General features: G+C 39.9%; 1 protein-coding gene across 2 annotated transcripts in view; it reads left to right on the top strand.

The window, feature by feature from the left end:
* Positions 1 to 15,765: 15,765 nt before the first annotated feature.
* Positions 15,766 to 24,504, top strand: part of tacr1a (tachykinin receptor 1a) — a 58,870-nt gene continuing 50,131 nt past the window's right edge. The window contains exon 1 of one of the 2 annotated variants that reach the window (XM_044198106.1): positions 15,766 to 16,600. In XM_044198106.1, the coding sequence (XP_044054041.1) occupies positions 16,197 to 16,600 (404 nt within the window). In that variant the 5' untranslated portion in view covers positions 15,766 to 16,196. The remainder of the gene's footprint in view (positions 16,601 to 24,504) is intronic. The other variant, XM_044198107.1, reaches the window with a different exon arrangement.

Here is a 24,504-nt window from a genome sequence, read left to right on the forward strand (position 1 = left end):
CGTCCTCATTATTTAATTGGATTTAGCGGCTACAGTTCATAATTTTGTGTCCAACTATAACAGGTACTGCTTACATTTATTTTTTTCAATGTTTATGAAACACGGAAAACTATAACAATATAAACCAATGTAAACATCAAAAAGCAGCCTGTATTATGACACTGAGGTCAGAAGTACTGGATCAGTCCCTGTAGTAGCAAAACAGGTGTGGAACTTGGGAAGACAGACAGGACAAAAATCTGTCTATAAAAAAAACCAGCTTATTTTTAAACGGGATGAAAATATGATGACCCATCTAAAGAAACTGGGTCTTAGTAGTAACAAAATAATAGGTTACAGAAATAAGAATAAGAACAAACATTCTTAAATGGTTTTATAAAGTACAAGTAAAGACACAAGTTACTAAGAGTTCCTGTAATACATTACTTCTAGACTCAGTGCACAGCTAATCCCTCTTGCTTCAAGTTGCGTCAGTTGTTCCCACCACTTGTTGGATATATTTGGCATTTGACATTACTGATGCATTCACAAATAGGTTTACACAAAGCTGGCCATGGGTTCACCCAAGTGATTATCAGCAGACATGTTTATTCTTCTGAGATTCCCATCTTTAGAAGATGGTTTGTGTTCTTTACTTTTTGTCTTTATTAAAATTAGTAGTTTCACTTCCTCCTGATTTGCTCAGACCTGGAGAGAGGTTTACATAGCTGTGATGCATTGTTTTCAATTTCAGGTAATGTTCATCCTCACCTGCTGCTGTGTATACTCCATTATGTGTGTTGCAGAGAGAAGCATGAGTTAGCTATGAGTCACATCAGTCACCAGGTTACATTTAATCAATTACTGGAGCCTTCAACCAACGCTATCCTCTGTCTGTGCCAATATCCACACTTAATATGTCTCCTTGAGCAAGACGCAGCCGTTCTGTGGCTGACCCTGATCCCTGACCTTATATTGGAGATGGCCTATCAAGAAGAGAATTTCCCTACAGGGATCAATAGAATATTATGTTATCATACACTGCCCTGTGATGGAAGGGTAGTGTATCGCTGATGCACGCAGGGATTGAATCCAGTCCCATATGACCATGAACAGCAATAAGTCGGTAAAGAAAGGACTGAATGATCATGCACTGCTCAATACTAAACCTCTTCTTTCCGAAGGCTTCTCAAACTCATCAGCATATGCATTGATCTTTGTTGAATAAATTAAATCTGTCACCCCTGTGCACATTCTGAGGGTCACAAGGGGGGCAGCAGCTCATCAAAGGCAACACACAGTCACATCTTATACAAAAAATGTAGTTAAAATTTTCAATGGGAGGTAGGGTAACATTTAGGCCAAGCTACTGAAAGCCAGTCAATCGAAGGGTTAGAAATAATATTTGGAATTCAGAAATGTTTTCATGTCCCTGAGTCCCTCAGGATCATCGACCAAACTGGGAGACAGTTTGCATGGGCTGAATTGGGTTTAAATTCAGAAACCCAGCTCATTTCTTGGGTTAAGTCATCTGAATCCAGCACTTCCTCTGCCAGCCTCTTTTCCACACTCCAAACCACACGCACACACATACAGAGCCACTGCCTTTTGTGATCACTATAAGTTTTGACGAACATATATAATTTCAATTAAAATCTGATTTAAAATTGCCATTAAGTTAATATATATTGATAAGCAGTTCTATACAATTCATATCAATTTGACAAAACTAGTATATTTCTTTTATTTTATATAGTGGATCACTTTATTCCCGTTGCAGACAGCAACGCAAATCTGATCAGTTGTATAAAACCACTTCTGGATTGTGCCATCCCTTTAATGACTCTCTGTCATGACATTAGGCTCTTTGAGATTCCTTTTTTTCTCACCTGAGATGAGATGCGAGTAGCTGACTGCAGTTGTGGGAAATGCCAAAAAGCCTGTCAAAAGGGACAATTTCCAGGCCAGAATGACACAGATAGTCACTCAATTATTAACAGAGTACAGGACAGTACTGGTTCAGAACTAGGTTCAGGACAAGACAGTACTGCTGATGTAGCCTATTCAATTGGTGGCCCGCGGGCCACATCCGGCCCAGAAGCAACCTCCGAGTGGCCCAGCATACATAAATCTATATGTCATCTATATGGCAAAGTAAGTCAACTACATATATAGTGTATGGAAGTAGCTAACGAGTGAGCCATATCGCTTCCTTCTCATCTCTGCTGAGAGTTGCACATGCGCAGTACCGTTGGGGCAGGATGTTTACGGATGTAGCGACAAAGCCAATCATAGTGCGGTCTTCGTTTGACGAACAAAGTTAGCAGACAGTGAGCGATGGACTTCACATGACAATATTCACAACTTTGATTCATTTTATGAAAAATTTGTTTTGATTCTTTTGATCGGTGGACCCTTACAAACTAAAGGAATATAAATAATCGAGAAATAGACACATATTCGGACCTTAGGGAGTCACCACTTTTTTTTTCATAAAATGAACTGAAGAATTGAATTGTGGAGAATCTAACCGATCTAAGATGTGTTGCATGTCGACAAAAGTTTAAACATTTATATTTGTATGCGCGATCTAAGCAGTTTAGCGCTAAAGCAGGCAACCGGATGGCTTTAAGAGGTTTTATACATCCAAAGGACTTCTATAAAAACCAGATCCTGGTGGCTAATTGAGGCCTGCGTTTATTTGTCAAAACGTGTAGCCACACCCGGCCAGTAAAGGGGACTCAGTGTTTAATTGAGGCCCTGCTTTTAATTGAAGTTTTACGGTATTTGTAATTGAATAGCCCTGATGTAGTGGATAAGGTAAAATAAAATCTCTTTTATAACTCTGTCATAAATTGTTTCAGCATCTATAATTATTATATATACACTTTACACATTGTAAACATGCAGTGCATGTTATGTTTCACGATCTAAAAGACCCAAAAGCAGAACACAGCGAGGGGGAGAACTGGATCATTAGTTCAAAACAGTCTTTATTGTAAATGTGACAAAAAGATCACTGGTGGAGAAATGCTCCTTCTTAGTGGGCGAGGTAGGTGTAGTCCAATGGAGCCAGTGAGGAAACTTCCCAACACGGCCAGTGGAGGCCCGAAAAGGCTCAGAGGGGAGAGGAAATTGCAGAGATCAGGTAAACCACGATGGCTGGGATCACCAGCAGGGAGTAAATCTGCAGCAGAGACAGACAAGGTCACAGAAGAGCCAAAAACGAGCAACAAGAAAACTTAATTGAGTCAAGAGTTTAGGCCGTAGGGAAGGTACCACCATGTTGCACTGAGACGATCAAGCACTGGTTGCATGGTAAAGCCAGGTATATATACTATGATGCTTGATTGGGTGACGAACGTCAGGTGTGCCGGTGATCGGCAGCAGGAGGGAAAACCAGGCGCCCCACCCACCCAGGCCTGTACACACACACACTGAGAGATGAACAGAGGACTGACAAGGAACACAGGGAAGGGGAGAGCAACACTAGAGTACACAAGGATAGGAGGAGAGATGTTGCTAAACTATGAAAGCAGCATTTATAGGCATCATCAGTGGGGATGATCAAGTCCTGATTTGTGTCCCAGCAGCACTACCTCATAGATTACTCCTCCTGATCCATGCTCATCTGTACTTCTGTAACCTTCCGAAAACCATCAATCATGCTCACCATGCCCAGTGATTAGCCAGGTGTGTGGATGTGGGAAAGAAAGCAGGGTTTGAACTTCTCTCTCAAGCTCAAACTATTTCTGGCACTGCTCATGTGTACATACGTGTGCAACACTATGAATGCCTTTCAGGAAAGACTGTCTCAAAGTGCGCATTATCCCCATATTTAAACGATTTTCCCATCTTGCTCTTCTCTGTGACGGCAGTCTTTTATCCTTCCTTCAAGTGTGGCTATTCGGGACATCTATAAACACTTCTGCCGTCCCAATGTCGAACAACACGTACACACCAGTTAATTTCAAATATACCACCACCTTACTGCAATGTCCTCTGACACTACCTTCAGCACCTTGTCGTGGCACCATTGATAATGGCCTTCTCCCAGGGCCTTCAGACTGTTCCAAGATTCCTCAAGCAGGGCAAAGAGGACATGTTTGTACATAATTCTTGCCCCCTGCATGGAGGTTCAAAGGACTGTGTAGCATGTCGTACACAGACTAATGCTATATAACTACATAACTGTGTATTTACATTTCCATTTCCATTTTGAACAGTTTTTAAATACTACTATAAAACATGTCAAATCTATGCTCTATGCTATGCTGCTTGAGGCTAGTTGCTCCAAGCTACATTAGCCGCTACTACCATAAAACACCCGAATCTCCGACCAAACTGCTGGCGGTCGAGTTGCATTGTGGGTAATGTCAGCGCCAGGTTTTGACAAGAAAGAAGAATGCATGGAATGAAAAAGACAATCTTCTTCTGCTGCATTGATTTTGATCCTCTTTTAAACTGTTATAGGAGTACTCTTTTAAGTCATTTGTCAAGAATTGTATTCTTTAGTCAACTCCTGCAATAAGGTCAGACACAAACAGGTTGCTGTAACTGTGCTGCCAAAAGTCAGGCTGCCAAAAGAGAAAATCCAGACAGGAACAAGAAAGAAATTAACAAAATCCTTTCAAAAAACAGAGGAGTGAACACAACTTGTTGGCACCTGTTCTAGAATAGTTTAATACTGCTATGTAGATTGAACCTAGCTAACTAGCAGCTCAGCTTAGCTTGCTGATAAATTTAGCAGCTACTGAGCTCATAAAGCAGCTACTAAAATACATCAGGCAACCATTTGCAGCAGTTTACACTAAAAATAGATTTGCATCAAACATCAAGAGTGAACACAACTAGGTAAAACAAGACTCCAGTGGAAACTTGTTGCTGTCCCAGTGCACAGGCCAGAAAAGTTGTTTTATGACCTCATGAAGGAAATAATGTTCTACAACAATCCCTCTCCAAGCAAACCTCATAACCGCAAAAATAACAGATTTATTTGAGTAATATTTCTGGTATAAAATGTCTATTACTGATTACTACAGTAACCACTACAGATGCATGGGTTTAGTTATTATTCAATTATTTATACATGGGGGGCATCCTAGTGGCCCAGAGGTTAAGGTGCTGACCATGAACCCCCTCAGTTCGAGTCCAGATGGGGACCTTTCCCCATCTCTCTCTCCCCTCATTTCCTGCCATCTCTGCTATAATAAAGCCATAAAATGCCCAGTGATGTTTTTCAGTGATGAAATACATGGCTGAATGAATGACAGCCATTTTAAAGCTATCATCATTATGACCTATTACAACAAAGATGCCGCTGTCATATTCTTTCACATTATGTTCATGTGATTGTCTGGTGTTTTTGTAGTCACCTCAGAGTCATACAATGCCTCTTTCCATCACAACAGTTGGTGGTGAGAAAGTGCCCGCAGCCATGAAGGGATGCTCAGTATCAGTAACAGTAGTGATGACAGCTTTTGGAAGCTAAAGAGAAATTAGTGTTTCTTTAACTTTGAAAAATAGATATGACTGACTGAATGTTTTTCCAAATTGTCTGGAAAAGTAGTTTCAGTACCTGATGACAGAAGGAGCAAAATGGCACAGTCATTTTCAGCAGCTTGGGTATATGCTGATTGGGCTGGATTATATCATCAGGAGTGGTGAAGTAAACAACTTGTCATCATAATCATCCTCATTTGCATCACCTGAGACTAACGTTAGCTGTGATTGGATCTAGCAAACCCCTTAAATTACAAAGATGAATAATTTAGCAGCAATACAACTCTGATTAATATTGATTTTGGTCATGTGGGATAATATATGGATTGTAAATATGTTGCATGTATGGTTTGATTCAATCCATCTTAAACCACTTAATTTATTCTCATGAATTTAAGCCCAGTTTGCATTTTAAAGTTTGGTTAGCAGCACATTGTCTGCTAATTTGAAAATAAAAATATTATATATTTCACATATTAAAAATAGGCCACGGTACTACTTCGAAGTACGCTAAAGATTATTTTTCAGTGTTAATCTTAATTTGTTCATTTATATTTTATTTAATGAAATAATGTGCTGTCAAACATGAAAATTAAAACTGCATTACTGAATTGTCATAGATGCCCAAACATGGGCATGATCAACCTTTGGATGATTTCAATAACATAATGTCAGTCTTGGATTGCCATATTGATGCAGTATGTCACAACCCTGTCATTTGCAGGAAATAGGATGAAGAATTGATTTGACCTCAATGTGATTTGGTTTACTCAAGCTGACCTTGTTGGAAAGATGTTAGCAGTTAATACACCTGACATATAAAGAAGTACTGTCAGTGGCATGTTGATTGAGTGAGGGGAAGATGGACAAAAATGAAAGAGGAGATGAAGGTTCAGCAAATTGCCTGATTCAAGCAGGCATTACGTCAGTGGTTCTCAAACTTTTTCTGTCACGCCCACCTTCAGAAGCCGAAAAAAAGTTCATGCCCCCCCCACCCAAGGAAAGAGCACTTTTGTTTGTTTATGTCACCACATGAATCATATTCATGTAACTTTAGGTCCGCTCAACACCGCCCCGTACCAGGTAACCACATAACATCTGGTGATTGAATCTGGGAAGGTTATAACATGTCAACTCCCTCTTGTCCTGTCTGTCTTCACTATCAAATAAAGGCAACATGGCTCTAGGGATGGTAGTTGGTTTGTTGGTCTCTCACCATGACAATGACATTTGTAGTTTGAAGGGAAATGTCTCAACAACTGTTGGATCGATCATCATGAAATTGGGAACAGACATTCATGTTCCCTCATGATAAATTTTGGTGATCCCCTAACATGTAGCCCCATCATCAGGTCAACAATATGCCTACTATGGTTCATGTATACCTGCAAAACTAATGACATTCCCATCAGAACCAGCTGTACTTTGTGTTTAGTGCTAATTAGAAATAATGTTGGCATGCTAACAAACTAAATCAAGATGAACACTGTAAACAGATCTGCTAAACATCAGCATGTTAGCATTGTCACTGTAAGTAAGTTAGCATTGCAAACATTAGCATTTAGTGCAAGGTGCCACTGCTAAGTACAGCCTCACAGAGTTGCTAGCATGGCTGTGCAAGAACAGTTAAAACTGAATCTCTTTTATCAACAGGGACATGATGCATGCTTTACTAGAGGAAAAATATCCAGACACTTAAAAAGATGTATTCAGAAAGTGTATATTCAATTTATACAATTACAGGTAATCATCTATGTTCATTTACAGCCTAATTTGATTATGAGTAAGAGATTTCAGTGCACTGTGTTAGCAAATTTAGAGGACTCTATATCTGTGAATCAATGTCTCATGGTGCACAGATGGCATAAACGTACAGGTTATTGTGACTGACCTGGTAATTTCATGGCTAGAGCTCTACAGCGCAAATGGGATGCAGCTGGAAATAGGCTGAAATGAGGTGGAATATCTTATCAATGTTTTTGCTAGAGGCTGGTGTCATTCACCTGTTTTGCTTCTCCTTCCAAGCAGTTTCTCCATCATGGAGCTCTGACAGTTGGAGTGATGGAGAGGACGGTCCAAAGTGGATTGAAGCTTCTCCCAAGAGAAAAGCAATGTCCTTGTGCTGGAGGAACAGAATTGCCATGACTGGCCACCATCTATAATTTAATTATCTTTGGAGGAAATGACATTTTTGGTTAGTATGTTGCTGGGGTCATTGAGGAACTGTTCACCTGGGTAGGACACAGTTCACTGCAGACATTTCCAGAAAATTACACGAGAAAAGGGAACATCCACCAGACAGTTCTTGATATCTACAGAAACTACTGTCACAACCCTCAACACAATGCATAAGCCGACTGACATTTCTATCACAAATCTTGTAACTTTTCCTGATTGAAAATTATATTGTACAATATTTTATCTGCAATGAGGGTTATAAATCCTGTGCACAAGGTTGAAATTGTGACCAGATAAAAAGGTTTGACGGTCACCTCTGGAACAATGAATTCACAGAAAACTTTAAAGAAAATCAACTTTTAGAGTTGTCATGGTGTTTGTTAAAGGGTCATTTTGATTTAATAACACTGAAAAAAGGACAAAATTATATGAAATTTCATAGCAATCTGGCCAAGAGTTGTCAAGATATCTTTCTCTGGGCCCAAGTGTTGGACAGATAAATGGAGGGATGGACTGAATCACTGCATATCTGCCTTTTTATCCTTCATTTAATCACACTATCACATCTAAAATTGCTACTGTATCTCTTTTTTCAAGTGAACCTTGGTCAAGGTGGTAACCCACAATAAGGTCCTAAGAGGCACATGATGTTCTGGGTACTTGGCATTAACACAGAACAAGCCTGTATTAAAGTAATAGCCTGCAGTGCAATAAATATGAAGAGGGTGTCAAAGATGTGAATTGCATGATTTACTGTGCTCAGTGAGTTTGACATAGTTAATTATGGCCTTAGTACATGACAAAAAACCTCTGTCTGTTCTTTTTCCAATATTATTCCAGTAAAGCCAGTGTGTCTGATTGTCTGTGTGGGATTATAGCGGGACCTTCTCCCACTTTATGGTATGTATTAGTTGTTGTGGCTCTATATATATAGCCTGGTAATGTAGTAACTTCATTCATTTATTCATGAGAATATTGTTCTGGTCCTCAGCAGCTTGCCTGTCAGACTAAGATCGGTGTGGAAAACTCTGCTTTGAATTATGGACACTCTGTTCACATCTGGATCAGGGTGTTCAGAGAATCATATTTTTTGATTACTAAAGCACTCTTGATAGAATACAGCCATGTGGGGTCGAAGCACATAGACATAAAACTCTTATAAGCATCTTTCTGAGTGAGTGATTGACTTGCTCGAGACTGTAGCCCCACAGGGAACTCTTCCCTCAGAAAAAAGAACACGTACAAAAATCTGCATTTTGTTCAAACAAAAGTTTGCTAACATGCTCAAGTTTAGCAGGTATAATGTTTACCATGTTAACCATCTTAGCCTAGCATGTTAGCATGCTAACATTTTCTAATTTGCACTAAACACAAAGTACAGCTGAGGTTGATGGGAATGTCATTAGTTTTGCAGGTATTTAATTATAAACCGAAGCATGTGACAAATTGAAATTTTGACCTGATGATGGTGCTCGATGAAAAGTCAGAGGATCACCAAGGATTACAGTTCATCCTGAAGGGAACATGAATGTCAGAATCAGAATCAGAATCAGAAATACTTTATTGATCCCCGTAGGGAAACTCTTTGTTGAAACTCTTTGTCTGCACCACATTTATTTATTAAATAGTTGTTGAGATATTTCCCTCAAAACCATAAATGTCAACCTCATGGTGGCTCTAGAGGAATACTCAGGGCAACAACAAAGTCACCAGGAATTATCCCGTGGGACCAAGGAGTCAACAACAACTAGATGGGACGGTGTAGTCCCTCATTCGTCCAGGAGTGTTCTATCGTAGAAAAGGTTTCAGTCGTAGTCATCTGGACACTGTTTTCAGAATCAAGACGTTTCGGCTCCCATCCGGAAGTCATTCTCAATTGTGAAAAAATTGGACGGGAACTGGAAATTTAAGCAATTCAGTGCAGTGAGGAAAACTGTAAAGAACGGTACATAGGCGAAACCAAACAGCCACTTCACAAAAGACTTTATCAGCACAGACAACACGCTAACTCAGGATTACAGAGCGCCGTGCATTTGCATTTAAAAGCTACAAACCACACATTTGAAGACAGCGAGGTGAAGATTCTTAGTAGAGAGAAGAGTTGGTTTGAACGGGGCATCAAGGAAGCCATTTTTGTGAAGAAAGAGAACCCCTCTTTGAACAGAAATGGTGGTCTGAGATTTATTCTGCCCAAAGTCTATCAGAGTGTATTATCACCTTGGTCACGCCTATCACATGCTAATCAGGCACTTAACAGTGATGAAGTAGATGCAGCCAGAGAACAATAGGCCTGATTACTGATTACTGGGCCTTCTTGAAACTATTAGGTCAGTTTCAGGTGAAACTAGCTATTAACAGATACTCAGGCAGATTCCCTCCTGAGGGCAGGGCTTATGTAACTCAGAGTAGCTTAAATTTCCAGTTCCCGTCCAATTTTTTCACAATTGAGAATGACTTCCGGATGGGAGCCGAAACGTCTTGATTCTGAAAACAGTGTCCAGATGACTACGACTGAAACCTTTTCTACGATCTACTAGATGGATAAGTGGATAAGTGAAAACTTTGATGATCGTGCAAGTCATGAGCTGCAAGGACAAGTGTGCTGCAGAGAAGAGCTTTGGCAGACTCAAAGGCATTTTGGGAAAACAGGTTGGCAAGGGTGAGGTGCACCAGCTCACCGGAAAATTCAAGCCATCCTCGATTACATTGTGCCTCAAACCAGACATGAGCTCTGCTGGTTATTATCGTGGCTTCTGCAGAAATTTTGCAGATGTTGTTGCTCCTCACACCAGTTTGACTAGTGCCACTAAAGCATTTGTCTGGTCACCTGCATGTCAAAACACCTTTGAGTCTGCCAAAGCTCTTCTCTGCAGCACACCCGTCCTTGCAGCTCCTGACTTTGCACATCCCTTCAAGCTGGAGATGGGTGCTGGTGCCAGCGGTGCCGGTGATGTCCACCCAATTTGCTACTTCTCAAAGTGAAGTACAGCACCGTTGAAAAAGAAGCCCTCTCCCTGCTGCTTACGCTGCAGCAAATTTATGTTGGCTCAAGTTTGTTGCCCGTTGCCGTCTACACAGATCACAGCCCTGTTGTTTTTTTGGCACAGATGCAAAACTCAACGCTAAGCCCAGACCATTTAGGGCTGAGATCAGGGTGTGTGCACAAGACAAATTTTTTTGGGGTGTCCCTCTGCCGTTGCTGGCCTCTTTGTGCTCTGAACGAGAGTCTGAGCAGCAGCTCTCACTCGTTCTTCGGAGACAGACCATTAATTAGCAAAATAAAATTACAAAAATCGCCCAAAAATTAGACTAGACTATAGGTGTCGCTAGCCAAGGGGAGGCCCAACTAAGCTATCATTACTGTTTAGTTGGCTACAATGCTCTGCTCATATTATTTTCACGTAACTTTGAACTCATACAGACATTTACACACCTTGTTTTCCTGGCTCAGCATGAGAGGATATCTGCCACTGCTTCAGCTTCAACCCTTTTTTTAAACTGTAAAAAATCTTTTGTCCATTCTTTCCTCACACTGACTGACTGTATGAGCTACCTAGTGCTTGGCATAGTAACCCCATCAACTGAAGAACTAACACCGAGACCTGTCAGCCAATAAGACACAAATATTTCCACGTATTTTCCTGCCTCCGTTCTGTTCACTGAAGATACAACACTCAGACTAAAGTGGGAAATTATTTAGGGCTAAAGAAAATAATCTTTGGGGCTACAGCCCTGAATCCCCACGCCAGGGGTAGCAAATTAAAGGTTTAAATACATTAAACTGATCATATCAAATGACCTCTTTTATAAATGAAAAGTCTATTAACTAGGCTACTAACTCCCCACACACAACTATAACTACTAGACACACAAATGAACGGATAAATACAACCATGAATGAATGATATGAACACAGCGATGAATACTTAATAAGTTAATGAATGATCATTTGACACCAGATGATGCACTGCATGATTATTTTGGCAAGCGGTCTTTACTAGTGTAAACACAGGAAACCACTATGTGGACAAACTTTAATAGTTACCAGTGAAATAAACTAGGCACCGTTCAGCAACTGAGAAGTTTTGGAAAGTCAAGGGAGATTATTAGAAATTATAGCTGCTGCGCAGCTGTGAGGAGGAGGAAGAAGAAGAAGAAATAATAAACACAAATGCAGTCCATCCCGGACCAAAGTTATTAAACCTTGAAGTCACGCTTCTCTAATCCATACAGCTCAATGGCTGAGTAGACATTAGCATATTTATTCTGCATCACCCAGGACTCAAACTCACAACCTTAGACAACAAGTGCAAGTCATGATCTTGCTGAGATACCTGCCAAGCAAGAAACTATTTGCTAGTTTGGTGTCAATTGAGCAAAAAATGTGAGAGGAAGCAGCTGAAACTTGTCAAGGGTTGGATAATGAGTTAATAATTAGAATCAGGTGTGTTAGAGTGGGGAGATACCTAAAACATGCATGGCAGTAGCTCTCCAGGAGCAGGGTTGATGACTACTGATATAAGATGTTGAATGAAATAGTAAAATAAAATCACACAAGTTATGTCCATATATTTCAGCAATCTTTGGATCTCAGGAATGTCTTTTGTCTGCCTGTCTGTGTGAGGCGTCTCCCTAATTGTGTGGGGCAGAGATATCTCTACTTGCATTTCATCTTATTGTAAGCTGTGATCAATTAATTTGTTGTGAACATGAATATTTACATTTCCTGTTTCATTAGCTATTCAAAGAGACTAAACACATCATCAAAGCTATAACAAGTGGAGTGAAGACAGAATGAGGCTATCATAATACATCATAATAGGCTAGTATGTAACATCAAGTAACCTTAGGCATGTTGAATTGATTAATATTAAGGTTAACACAACAAGAAATCAGTTGAAAATATTCTTTGAAATATGTCATTGGGGTTGCAAGCAAGGACTTACGATAATGAAACTGTATCCCCAATTATTACACGTTGTCCCAGATTATCATGAATGTCACTGAAAGAATAGTTTGTTAATACAGAAAATGGCGAGCCATATTTTGTAAACAATATACACGCATTGTTCATATAAAGAATCCTTGTTATTTCAGGGGTCATTGTTCTTTGCATCAGCATAACAACATCAAGCTTCACATTCTTCTTATACTGTCAATTAAACATAACATATTGATTAATATATTTTGATTCTGTATGGCAAGTAAGTAAGTCGTTTTTCTGTTCTGTGTCTTTTAGTTTTACAAGTCTTAATAATAATAATAAACTTAATTTATAGAGCACTTATCAAAACAAAGTACAAAGTACTTCACAACAAGAGAAATAAAATACCACAAGAAATAAAACACATAATATACACAAAAGCAATAAAATAAACAGCCAGTTCAGGTAAAATCAGGATATTCTTTCAGATAAAAATGTGTTTTGAGAAGAGACTTAAATGACTCAGACAACCTAATTTCTTCAGGCAAGTTGTTCCAGAGCCTTGGGGCCCTGATAGCAGAAGTCCCCCTTAGTTTTCAACCTGGACGCAACTGGTCTTGAGTTTCACTTGATGGAAACCAGAAATAGTGAAGTTTTCAGTTTACCAAGTTGGTGAGGGTCATAAATTAATAAAGTAGCTTAGGATCACCCTCAGCTGGCACTCAACATTCCTTTGTGAGTCTGGCAACATAGCGTGACTGGTATCCCCACAGGATATCAGATTAGTTTGACTTCAAGCAGACCTGCCGTAAATCGAGAGATTGTCATTCAACTTTCCATTAGTGGCATTGAGAGTGGCAAAGGTCATGGGACAGACAAAGTTACTGGGGGAAAGCTTATCGGTTCTCTTGACAGGACTGTTTATGGCTCAGAGGCCAACTTTCAGAGAAGTAAATTTTTTTTTTTATTAATAAGGATACAAAATTATCAACCAAATCAGGGTGGATCACGCTACACAGGTGACACCCATGGGTGTCTCTTTCTGGCTGGGTGGATTTGTGGGTTCAGACTGGGGAGTGTCTACTGCTGATCGGTCCATTTGCAACCTCCTGCCTTTTAAAAATGCTGGGGTGTACAGCAGTCCAGTGGAAGCAGTCTGACAGCTGCACCTCGGTTTTGACCTTGGCCTCCGAACCCTTCTGTAGTTGCTTTGTGCTTTCGATCTTTGAGATATTGTTAGGCCTAGTGCCCTAGTTGGTTATCTGTAAGTATCTGTGTAAATTTTGTAAATAGAATAATCCGCATTTTGTAAATGGCACTGAAACTGTAGGGGTGAGCTGCCTTTTTCTCCTGTTTTGCTTTATCCTAGGGAGTCAGGTTTAGTTGAGTCTTTTTGTCTGTCTGTTTGTTTCACCTAGGGTTAGCCAGCACTTTTTGAGGAGATAAATTATTTTGTTTGTTGTCTTGGCCTTGGTTCACCCTAAATTATATTGCTTCAGTTTACTGTCATAATTTCACCTTTTGTAGTAACAAATTATTTCACATTGATGGCAATTCAATGTTCAGACTTTGGTTTGGGAACCAGGGAGGGAACAATCTTTTAACTTTTATGTTGCACTCCTACCCCCCTAGATGGGGGTGTAACAGGTGCCAGAGGAAAAGTCAGGAGATCACCAACGATTCATCCTCTGAGGACCATGAATGTCTGTATAAAAGTTCATTGCAAGCCATCCTTGGTTACAGATATATTAGTCTATGAGTGAATGAATGATCCATTTTCATGCTCTGCTTGGAGTATGATCCTGATTTTCTTGTCTTATTATTTGATATTTATTGTTATTTTTATTGGGGTTTTTTTTATTGTTTTCGTCACATTTGGTATCGTTTAATTATCTTGTTGTTATTTTTGTTTTTGTTAAATGTTTTGTCAAATTCTGTATATATTGTATTATTGTCATTGAGGACACCCTTGAAAATGAGATGGTACATCTCAAGGGGTTATTCTTAATAAAGAATTTCTAATTAATAATAATATTATTATAAAAATATCAAGCAGCACCAAAACCTGCCATACTGTTGCTATAAAAGCTCATCTACACTACAATCACACAGTGAAGGGGTATGAGTTAAGGTTCATTCAACTTTTCACTCTCCAGTCTTTTAGTGCCGTGAGGAGTCCAAAGGCAAGCCTGGAAGTAGCCCTCTTAATGAGCTCATTCATCCTCTCTCATTGCTCTTCTGGGTAGACCCCTGCAAAAGCAACCATGAAAAATGGAGCCAGGAACAAGGCTCAGATAAAATATATAAAGCTTGGTATTGTAAACAATTACAAGTTTGCAGTGTCCTGAGGAAAATATCTTGGACAGCTTATAAAGAATGTATGTTATAGTGGTCCAGTCCTGCTTACTGTGCACAATGAGTAGGCACCATCTGTCTCCTTAAATTCATTAAATGCTGTAAAGTTACATCATCAGTAAAAATCTTATCAATAGAAGTCAGGTCATTGTATTATACTATTAAGCTGTCTTTACATTATGTTTTTTATGAATCAAGTGATTGTTATGGAATTATTACATTACTGGATATGAGACAGTATTATAATAAAACAGGACTTTTACTGTGAAATGTGTAAAGAAGCCTTCTGAAGCATGTTAAATTACTACAAGTGATATTTTTCATCAGCATGTTCACATCCTGTGAAGCAGCTGATCTCCAAATACACGGTCCAGACTGTGAGTCCACAAGAGGGGGCAGTGACTGGAAAGACAAGGGTATTCAAACAGTGCAGAACCTCACCACATTTCACACCACCTTCAGCTGTATTTGGAGATTAAATCTATTCAAGATGAATGACATCAATGGTGCCACTGCTGCTAACACTACACAACTAAAACTAGTATTATTACAACTTCTTTATTATTATTATTATGGTTATTATTATTATTATTATTATTATTATTATTATTACTAATGTTCATGTCTGAATTCGTTCATTATTATTGCCTGCAAATGAATTATGAGCAAATTAAATCAGATAAGAGGCATTTAGGCATGGTAATCCTGTTGGCTTCTCCGTGCGGTCTGACTCGGATGGAATGAATAATTTACCTGGGCTCATCCATAAACATATAGAGAAACTGCCTATTGGACGTGTGCGCAGAGGCTCGCTCCATAAGCTGGTGCTGCCGCTCAGTTTGAGCAGAGGAGCAGCAGGAGAGCACAGAGCCGCTGAGGGAGAGAGGACGGAGCAGAGAGCTCAGAAATGTGTGTGACCAGTTAGAGGAACACTCGTTCTGGCTCTGCAATGCGCGTTAGAGGCGCGTTTTCGTTTTTACGCACAGCGCAGTGATAAAGATTAATAGATAGTAATAGATTGTTATCGAAATGTCCATGGAAAATACTTACAACTGTATTCCTGAATTTATTATTTCCAAGACAGCGGAGTCTTTCAGTGAACATTCCCCAGACTATACACTTCCAACAGAGCGTGCGGCGGAGAAGCTTTTCTGAAACTTTCGATTGTTCACTTTGCATTTAGCATTTAACTTTGTTGCGTAATGAAATAGGTTTATATCCACTGGTTTTAGTGTGACTTTCGGTCTTAAATAGCAAAATGGATCCTTTATTCAATACCACCGACGTGCCAAATTGGACCACCGGCTCCAACGACACCAATAACGGGACCGTGTACTGGAACCAGTTTGTGCAGCCAGTCTGGAGAATTGTCCTCTGGGCCATTGCGTACAGTTGTATAGTTATCGTGTCCGTGGTAGGTAATCTTATAGTGATCTGGATTATTATGGCACATAAACGCATGAGGACCGTCACCAACTATTTTTTACTCAACCTGGCGTTCGCTGAAGCCTCCATGTCCGCCTTCAACACGGTGATCAACTTCACCTACGCCGTGCATAATGAGTGGTACTTCGGACTGGTCTACTGCCGCTTCCACAACTTCTTTCCGATCGCGGCTGTCTTTGCCAGCATCTACTCAATGACTGCCATCGCCCTGGACAGGTAAGCTGCGGGTTTCACTGTCTGTTGTAAAAGTACATAAGAAATGGCAAATGACTGGCAAGTCATCCTGTATTGAAAAAGATCATAAAACCTTTGGCTCGTGTAGTCTAATCCATCAAATTCACCGTGCAATTAATCTAAAGGAATTTAAGAATTTCTTAAAAGTGCACAATAAAACCATTATCAATTAGTGATTGATCAGAATTCTTTACCATAGCAAAATACATGACTTTTATGAAAAGGTTACAGTGCTGACGAATAAAAAACATATGATCACAGAAAACTCGCTGTTGAATCCCCCTTTGCCCATTCATACGGTCGCATAGTAATAGTTTAGGAAAAAAAACTACTGATATCTATGAGGATTTTGGTGTATCCTTAATTCGCTACAGGTGATGGAGAACAGGCTGTGATCTGAGTTTGCTTCCCTGGTTAATGAGTATTGAGGCTGAGTGCTCTTTGAATGAAAAAGGTTTCCAAAAAAATATTGGAAACTTCCATTTTAAAAAGCACCTATATACTTATATACTTAGCGGTTTTTACAATTGGTAACATTCATTTCTCTAGACTGAGTTCACGTTTTCAGAACTGTTCAGACAGCTCTAGTAAAGTAAATTTTATATAGCCCAATACCACATATCACAAATTTGCCTCAAGGGGCTTTCTAATCTGTACAGTGTCAGCGCGTTCGTTTATTTGCAAAAGAAAAGTCTGGAGAGAAGCTATTCCTTAATTTGGCATTTATTAAAGAATTGGAGGATCAAAAGCATCTTGTACAAGGATCTTTTCTATTCAGAAAACCACAGTCAGCAAGCTGTTAATCTGTAGCCATCATCCTAAAAAAGAATGCTATTCTTAACATTACACAGAGTTTTAAATGAAAAGGTACAACTATCTGAGGTTTCTACAGAGGTGGGGAGGAGCTGTGGTTTAGACTTAGCTCTCCCTTCGGTGGTGCACAGGCTGGTCCCAGCCTCTTGGCACAAGATTCCACCCTTCGTGTGGAGACAGCACCCTAGTGGAGGAATCCTACACTTCCTCTGTTTGTAAGTTGCTAAAGTCTCTGCTTCATTCCCCAAAACTGATACTTTTCCTCTCATGGTCATTACAATACATACTGTCCTCAGTACATGATGTTCTTTCTGATATCCCTGTTTCTTTGTATAAATGTAAGCCTGTTTGCAACAGCTAATCAACTTTTCCCTGCAGTCAGCAGTCTGCAGGACAACATTTTAAATTGTTAAACCTCATGCCCTGTGTGTGTGTGTGTGTGTGTGTGTGTGTGTGTGTGTGTGTGTGTGTAAAAAAGTTTCAACATGGTATTAATATAATAGGCAAGCAACCTTCATTAAAATTTTTAATTCTCACAACAGCATACAACACAATCTATCTTTAGACCCTAATTCGGATAAGGAAAAACACCCCCAAAAAACCCTTTAACAGTTCTCTAGATATCCAAATTGTCTCCAAGCAGTATAACACTTTGTCACTCATTACACAATGACCTAAAAAACACTGACGGTAGCATTACAGTATGTACCACTATTGTCTTTGAAGTATCTTTTATTTATTTATTTCAATTTCCATTACAACAAAAAGGACACTTCTTTATTGCATGGATTGTGCTACCTTATTTAACAGTTTTTACAATAGTACTAAACCATGTGCAAAATGGTATGTAAATAGAAGTACTAAGCAAAAAATATAGTGTATTATATTTTTTGCTTAGTACTTCTATTCCTGTGTGCACTGACGTGATAGTGAGCTGCTGTAACAAAAGAGTTTCCCAACGGGGATCAATAAAGTATTTCTGATTCTGATTCTGATAAATACACAGAGTTTTGGTGGTGGTTGAGTTTGAGTGAGAAAACAGTTTATGAATTTTGAAAGATGTGGTCATTGAATGCATTTTGTGTCAAAGCAATGAAAAGTGATCCATAGTTTAGTCCACATTAACTGCTGCTGTGCTGACTGTGTGAAGAGTTTTGAAAAAGTAAACTCTGTATTGAGAAATGTGTGTTACTATTGTAAAAAATAACTGTAACGTGGAGCTCTTTTCTCTCCATCAGAAGACCCCTTCTTATTTTCACATGTTGAAGGAAGCTCTTAAGTTGTTAATGGTTCATAGCCTTCTGGATCAAGTCCTAGTAAAAATAAAGCCTTTGCTAAATACTTGTACATACTGTAGGCTATGTTAGGTTTGATCTGCGTGAGAGGCTTTACACTGTACTCTGCTGAGAAAATATGGGGTTTGGGAGATTTATATCTTCATATTGAAGGCTTCTCAATGAACATTCATGTGTGTAGGAACTATATTCATCAATGGGACAGCGCTTGTGACATTGAGGTTGAATGGAAATGAGATGCATAAAAAGCTCTGCGCTGCTGTGTGCATGTGTGTGAGTGTGTGCCCGAGTATGGGTGTGTGTCTGTGTGTGCATGTTCATGTGTTCCTGCTTGTGCATCTGTGCCTGTACGGTTGTATGAGTGCATGTGTGGTGTGGTGTGTGGTTGTGTATGTCTCTATGCACATTTGTACTGTAAACTGTGGAGGTGTGTGCATGTGTCTGTGTATGAGTATGTGGTGTACATGTGTGTGCACATCTGTCAGTATGTGTATTGTTTTATTTACAACACTTGTATCTCTCATCTTTATTCTCTGTGTGTCTGTAACTACACATTAAGCAGTTAAGTATCCATCCTGCCTGAAGCTTAACGCATCTGCTTCTGTGACTTTTATATCTCTTCATCTCAGATGATAATGACCTGTAATTCCTCTCTATATCTCTATTTCAACAAGAAAGCCATGAACTTGACCTTTTCCAAAATTAAGTTAAACCCTTAGAACTAGAGGAAGTGAGAACAAAAAGGCAGATTAAGATGGCAACAGGCCAAACAAAAATGTTATTAAAAACCCAGTAGAGAAGCATTAAATTCACAATGACAGCATATTACATTTTGTGGCTGTGGTAGGAAAAGGTATTTCAGAATTTCTGAAAATGTTGAGGATGATGGTGGTGGAGGTGAGGAAGAGTTTCACCCACTGTGAGCCATCATTCGCCGCCATCTCTCACTGCTGTTTAGACACCAGTTAATATTTCACTTCTTAATTTTCATTCACCACTTCCTGTGTGAACTGAAGAGTTCCCATTAGTTGCTAGACATGAAATATATTTTGGCAAATAGAGCAAATCTGCGGGATCTCATCACAGGGGATGGTGCACTGTGCTGTAGCTGATAAGACATTTTGTTTCATCTCCATCTTTGCTGCAATTATTCCTGTGGCATTCTTGCACTGTACAACCCATAGATCCAGTGTGCTTATTGTATTAAGGTAGTTGAACCACAGACACACACCCATACTCAGGCACACATGTACAAAGCAGCGCAGAGCTTTTTATGCATCTCATTTCCATTCAACCTCATTGTCACAAGGAGCCGTCCCATTGATGAATATGGTTCAGCTTCCCTATTTATTAATAATATTACTCATACTTCTATTACTGCTGTGCAATATCCTCCGTCTCATTATAACCTTAATAAGCTACACTTGACAGTTCATGCACTATTACCTTATACCGTATCATCATCAACCGGTAAACCGACTTGGTACTTCACACTTATTTTATACTTATACCCACTTGGTACTTAATTTATTATCTGACCTATGTATTATATTTTTTGCTAGTACTTCTATTCCTGTGTGCACTGACGTAAAGGCGAGCTGCTGTAACAAAAGAGTTTCCCCTCGGGGATCAATAAAGTATTTCTGATTCTGATTGAGAAAATCCCCAGCTTTATAGAAATATGTACCTGAGCTGCATTCGGGCTCATGAAGACCCTTTTGAAATAAAATTCTCTATTTCTTTTCCCTTGGATTTTTCTGTTGATGAAATTGGGTTTTCTAGGAGTGGCAGTACTTGCTTAAAATTGCTGATAAATGTATGGGGAAAAGACTAAAATGGATGGAAAAATAAAAGCAAAAAGTTGCTTCATGACTTCATTAATTAAGACACCACCATCAAGTTTTACAATAAGTGTTTACAAAGAGGAGATTTAAACATCACTAAATTAATGCTGGTTAATTTGAACTAAATGCTAACGTCATCATGCTAACAAGGTCACAAGGACAATGCTGATGTTTAGCATGTAATGTTTAACATGTTGACCATCTTAGTTTAGCATGTTAGCAGGCTAATATTCGATAATTAGTGCTAAACAAAGTACAGCTGATGGGACTGTCAGTTTTGCAGGTATTTGGTCATAAACCAAAGCCTTTGATAAGTAACTATTTTGACCTGATGATGGCAGATGGAAAGTGAAAGAATCACCAAAGTTGAGGTGGACATTTCCAAACTTTCATGGCAGTCCATACAATGGTTGTCAAGACATTTCACTCCAAACCATAAATGTCAACCTCATGGTGGCGCAACAGAAAAACTCCAGTGATCGCTAAAGTCAGTAGGATACATCATTAGGAAACCATGAATGTTTGTTCAACATTCTGTGTCAACCAGTCTTGTAGCTGTTGAGATATTTCACAGGATCAGTCAAAAGTTTGGCCTGCTGGTGGCGCTAGAGGAAAAAAGTCATTAAGATTCATCCTCTGGGCACGATGAATAGCTGTACCAAATTTCATGGCAATCCATCCAATAGTTGTTCAAATATTTCACTAAAAGAACAAGAAAACCAAAATGTCAACCTGCTGGTGACACTAGAGGAAAAGTCATTATCCTCTGGGGCACATGAATGACCCGTCCAACAGGCCAACTTTGCCAATCCTAGAGCCATGACGCCAGTGTGGCAAGAAACAACAGTTTTGGGGGGCCAAGCAAAATATTAAACTTAACAGCCAATCCCAAATCATTTGTAAATGTACTTACATTGAGAAATTTGTGTGTTTCAGAGTTAGTAGTTTTCATGTGGTTTAGAGGGAAGGGGAATATCCGATTGCCGATTACACTCATAAACCATAATGAGCCTATGTAGTTAAGAAATGTTATTGGCATAGCGTTTTGTAATTTGAGGTATATTTTGTTATTTTGTGATACGTAATCGAAAATGTTACTAGTTTACATAATTATTAAACCGCTATTTGATCAAGTGTGAGGACAGATGTTACAACCATATCTACTCTTAAACTGAAATGGGTCATCATTTAGCAAGCTAATGTGGAATTTTTTAGTTGGTTTAGTTAGCTATGAAACAGTTCCACCATGCAGTTTGCTGTGTAAATATTTAGTAGCAACTAATCTCTACATAAGAGCTGGGTTGTGTGGAGCCTAAGTACAACCTGACTGAGCCATTAGCCGTTAGCTGTAGACTCTTAGTCTTGTTGAATGCCTTTGATTGGGCACCACTAAAGATGTTTCCTCGCAACCGATTTACACCTTTATTAAGTCTTTACTAACTAAGACATTAATCATGCCATAATGATTAATAATTTACGAATAGCTGGTGCAGCCCAATCCAGGCGTTCTTCCTGTGTTTCTAAGGGTCTCCTTAGGTGAATCACTCTCCTGTGGTCCACAGACATGTGACTCAAATGAAATGCTCTAAATTGCTCATACAGTATGTGCAGTGCTTAATTTTTAAATCAGGAGGTCCTGAACACAGAGAGGGTGCTGTTCGGGTGGGTCAGGAGGAGAGAAAAAGTCACGGAACACATCAAAAATCCACAGTTCCTGGAGCACACTGGACAACGCCTAGGTGCTAGCTATTAAAACTAAACTAAACTAAACAAAACTGTCATCACAAACAAAGCATTATTTATTTACATTTATTTATCAGAGCATTCACAATAATCACTCGAAGTCAGCAGGGGGAGGCGCTTAGAAACAGCTGTTTGCATCTCTGTCTGTCTCTCTCTCAATTCACTTCAGTTCACCTTGTTCCGAATTGTATGTTTATAATTGTTTAAAATGTCATTTTACCTAATGCGTAAGGCTGGCAATGTTTTTCATTTGCTATTTTTCTCAAGTCTTTTGTAGTCTTGATCAAACCATTTGTCGGTATTTTACTTTTTAATAGGCTTCCGTTTTGTTTTATAAGGTTAGCTTTAACAGCTGCCTTATGAAATATCATATTGATATCATCAATAGCCTTTTTTACACCATCTCTGGTAGGGACATATTGATTTTGGTTATATACTGATACGCCATTCATCAGATCAGGTGAGTTCAAGGCCATGGTGAATTTGCACTACCTCCCTGCCACTTTGGTTTATTTCAGAGTCAAGGTTGTTCTGATGGGTGATGGTTGGTGTGGTAAACAGGGGAGACTAACCAAACACATGGTTGTTGCCTTGTGGGTCAATGACATCAGGTTCAATTCCTGTTTGTCCATTCAGTTTCAAAAATGTCTTCTTTAAAATAAGGAGAATCTACTGGGGGTATATAAATAGCACAGAGATATGGGTCTCTATTAGTTATGCCTAGGCTTGGATCTAATCTTAACCAAATGTGTAATTTACCCTGTTAACTGGTGAGATTTATTTTATACTATACCAGGATCCCCCACAATGTTCTGCCCTTGCGTATGTTTATTAATTTTATAGAGGGCACCATGACTTTATAATATCTTGGAGGACAGATCATTTTGAGACCATGTTTCTGTTAACACAATTACATCAACATCTTTGATAGATTTCATGAATTCAGGGTTTCCACTCTTCAGCTCAAAGGTTGTGGAGGTGCTGCTGCATATCTCTGCTGCTGTAGGTGGGTAGGGGGATAAGGGGCAGGTGATGCTGCATATCTCTGCTGCTGTGGGTGGGTAGGGGGACAAGGGGCAGGTGTTGCCACATATCTCTGCTGCTGATACTGTAAAGGTGGTTGGTGGGCAGAGGCTAAGGAGGGGGGAGGTAACCTCTTCTGGTTGTGCTTCAAAGTGGTGAGGTTGTGGGTGCGTGGTGAGTGGTGAGTGGTGAGCGGGAGGTCCAGGCTGAGCAGTCACCTCACAGCGGGGGGGGGGGATCCAGAGATGGTGATGGGGAATAGAAGGTCTGAGATGGTCTCTAAAGCTGCTAGTAGAAGAGGGTGTAGGCCCTACACCCTCTACACTGTAGGGGCATTGCGTCCCAGTGCCGTGTCTTTGAGGGTCTTTGCAAATATCTTCACCCACTCTCTGTGTAGATCGAGTACATCATAGAGGTCCCCAGTGCCAATGCTTGGGTGTGGGGCCAGGTGGACGTTGAATAAGGTGGCACATCCTCTTATGATCTCCATATTAATGTCATGGATGATATGATGAGGGATGTCTGTCCTAGGCAGCAAGGTGGAGACCACAATGCGGGTGTCAGGGAACTCCCTACTGGCCTGCTCCGCCATCTTCCTCTCTGCTTCAGCAGTGTTTTTACGGAGGCTGTGTAGGACATTTGTTCCTGTGGATCATCAGTCATTGAGGGCTCTTGAGGGTCTCCTTTTTCAAAAGCTTCATTGTCTGGCCTGTGGTGCTGCAACATTTAGATAACACTTTCTTACCAGGAAAAAGCTTGTTTGTGTCCAGGAATTTTCCATTAGTGTCAGCCAGCAGGACCACTTGTGGGGCTTCCTCTTCAGGCTGAGTGGAGGGAACCTGGAATGAGCAGAGCTGGCTGTTGGAAGCTGGCTGTATGGATGTATCAGCATGTGCCAGGGTGTTGTTGGGCTGAGTACAGAGCAGAGAGGGTGGGACAGAAACAAGGCAGGGGTTTGAGACACTGGCAGGGAGAGTCTGTGTCTCTCACTTGTCATTGTGGGGACTGATGAGAGTTGGTCTGTCAGGTGTTGGACTTTCCTGGTGACGCTCCTTTCTCTATTCTTAGCTTGGTTGTCTCTCTTTAGCTGCTGAGTGTTGTCTGGGTGGTCAGACAGCCTGGCTTGGGTCAGCTCTTTGAATTCAGCAAAGTCCAGCTCCAGCAGGGC

The sequence above is a fragment of the Siniperca chuatsi genome, linkage group LG5 (genome assembly GCF_020085105.1).
Source record: "Siniperca chuatsi isolate FFG_IHB_CAS linkage group LG5, ASM2008510v1, whole genome shotgun sequence".
NCBI lineage: Eukaryota > Metazoa > Chordata > Actinopteri > Centrarchiformes > Sinipercidae > Siniperca > Siniperca chuatsi.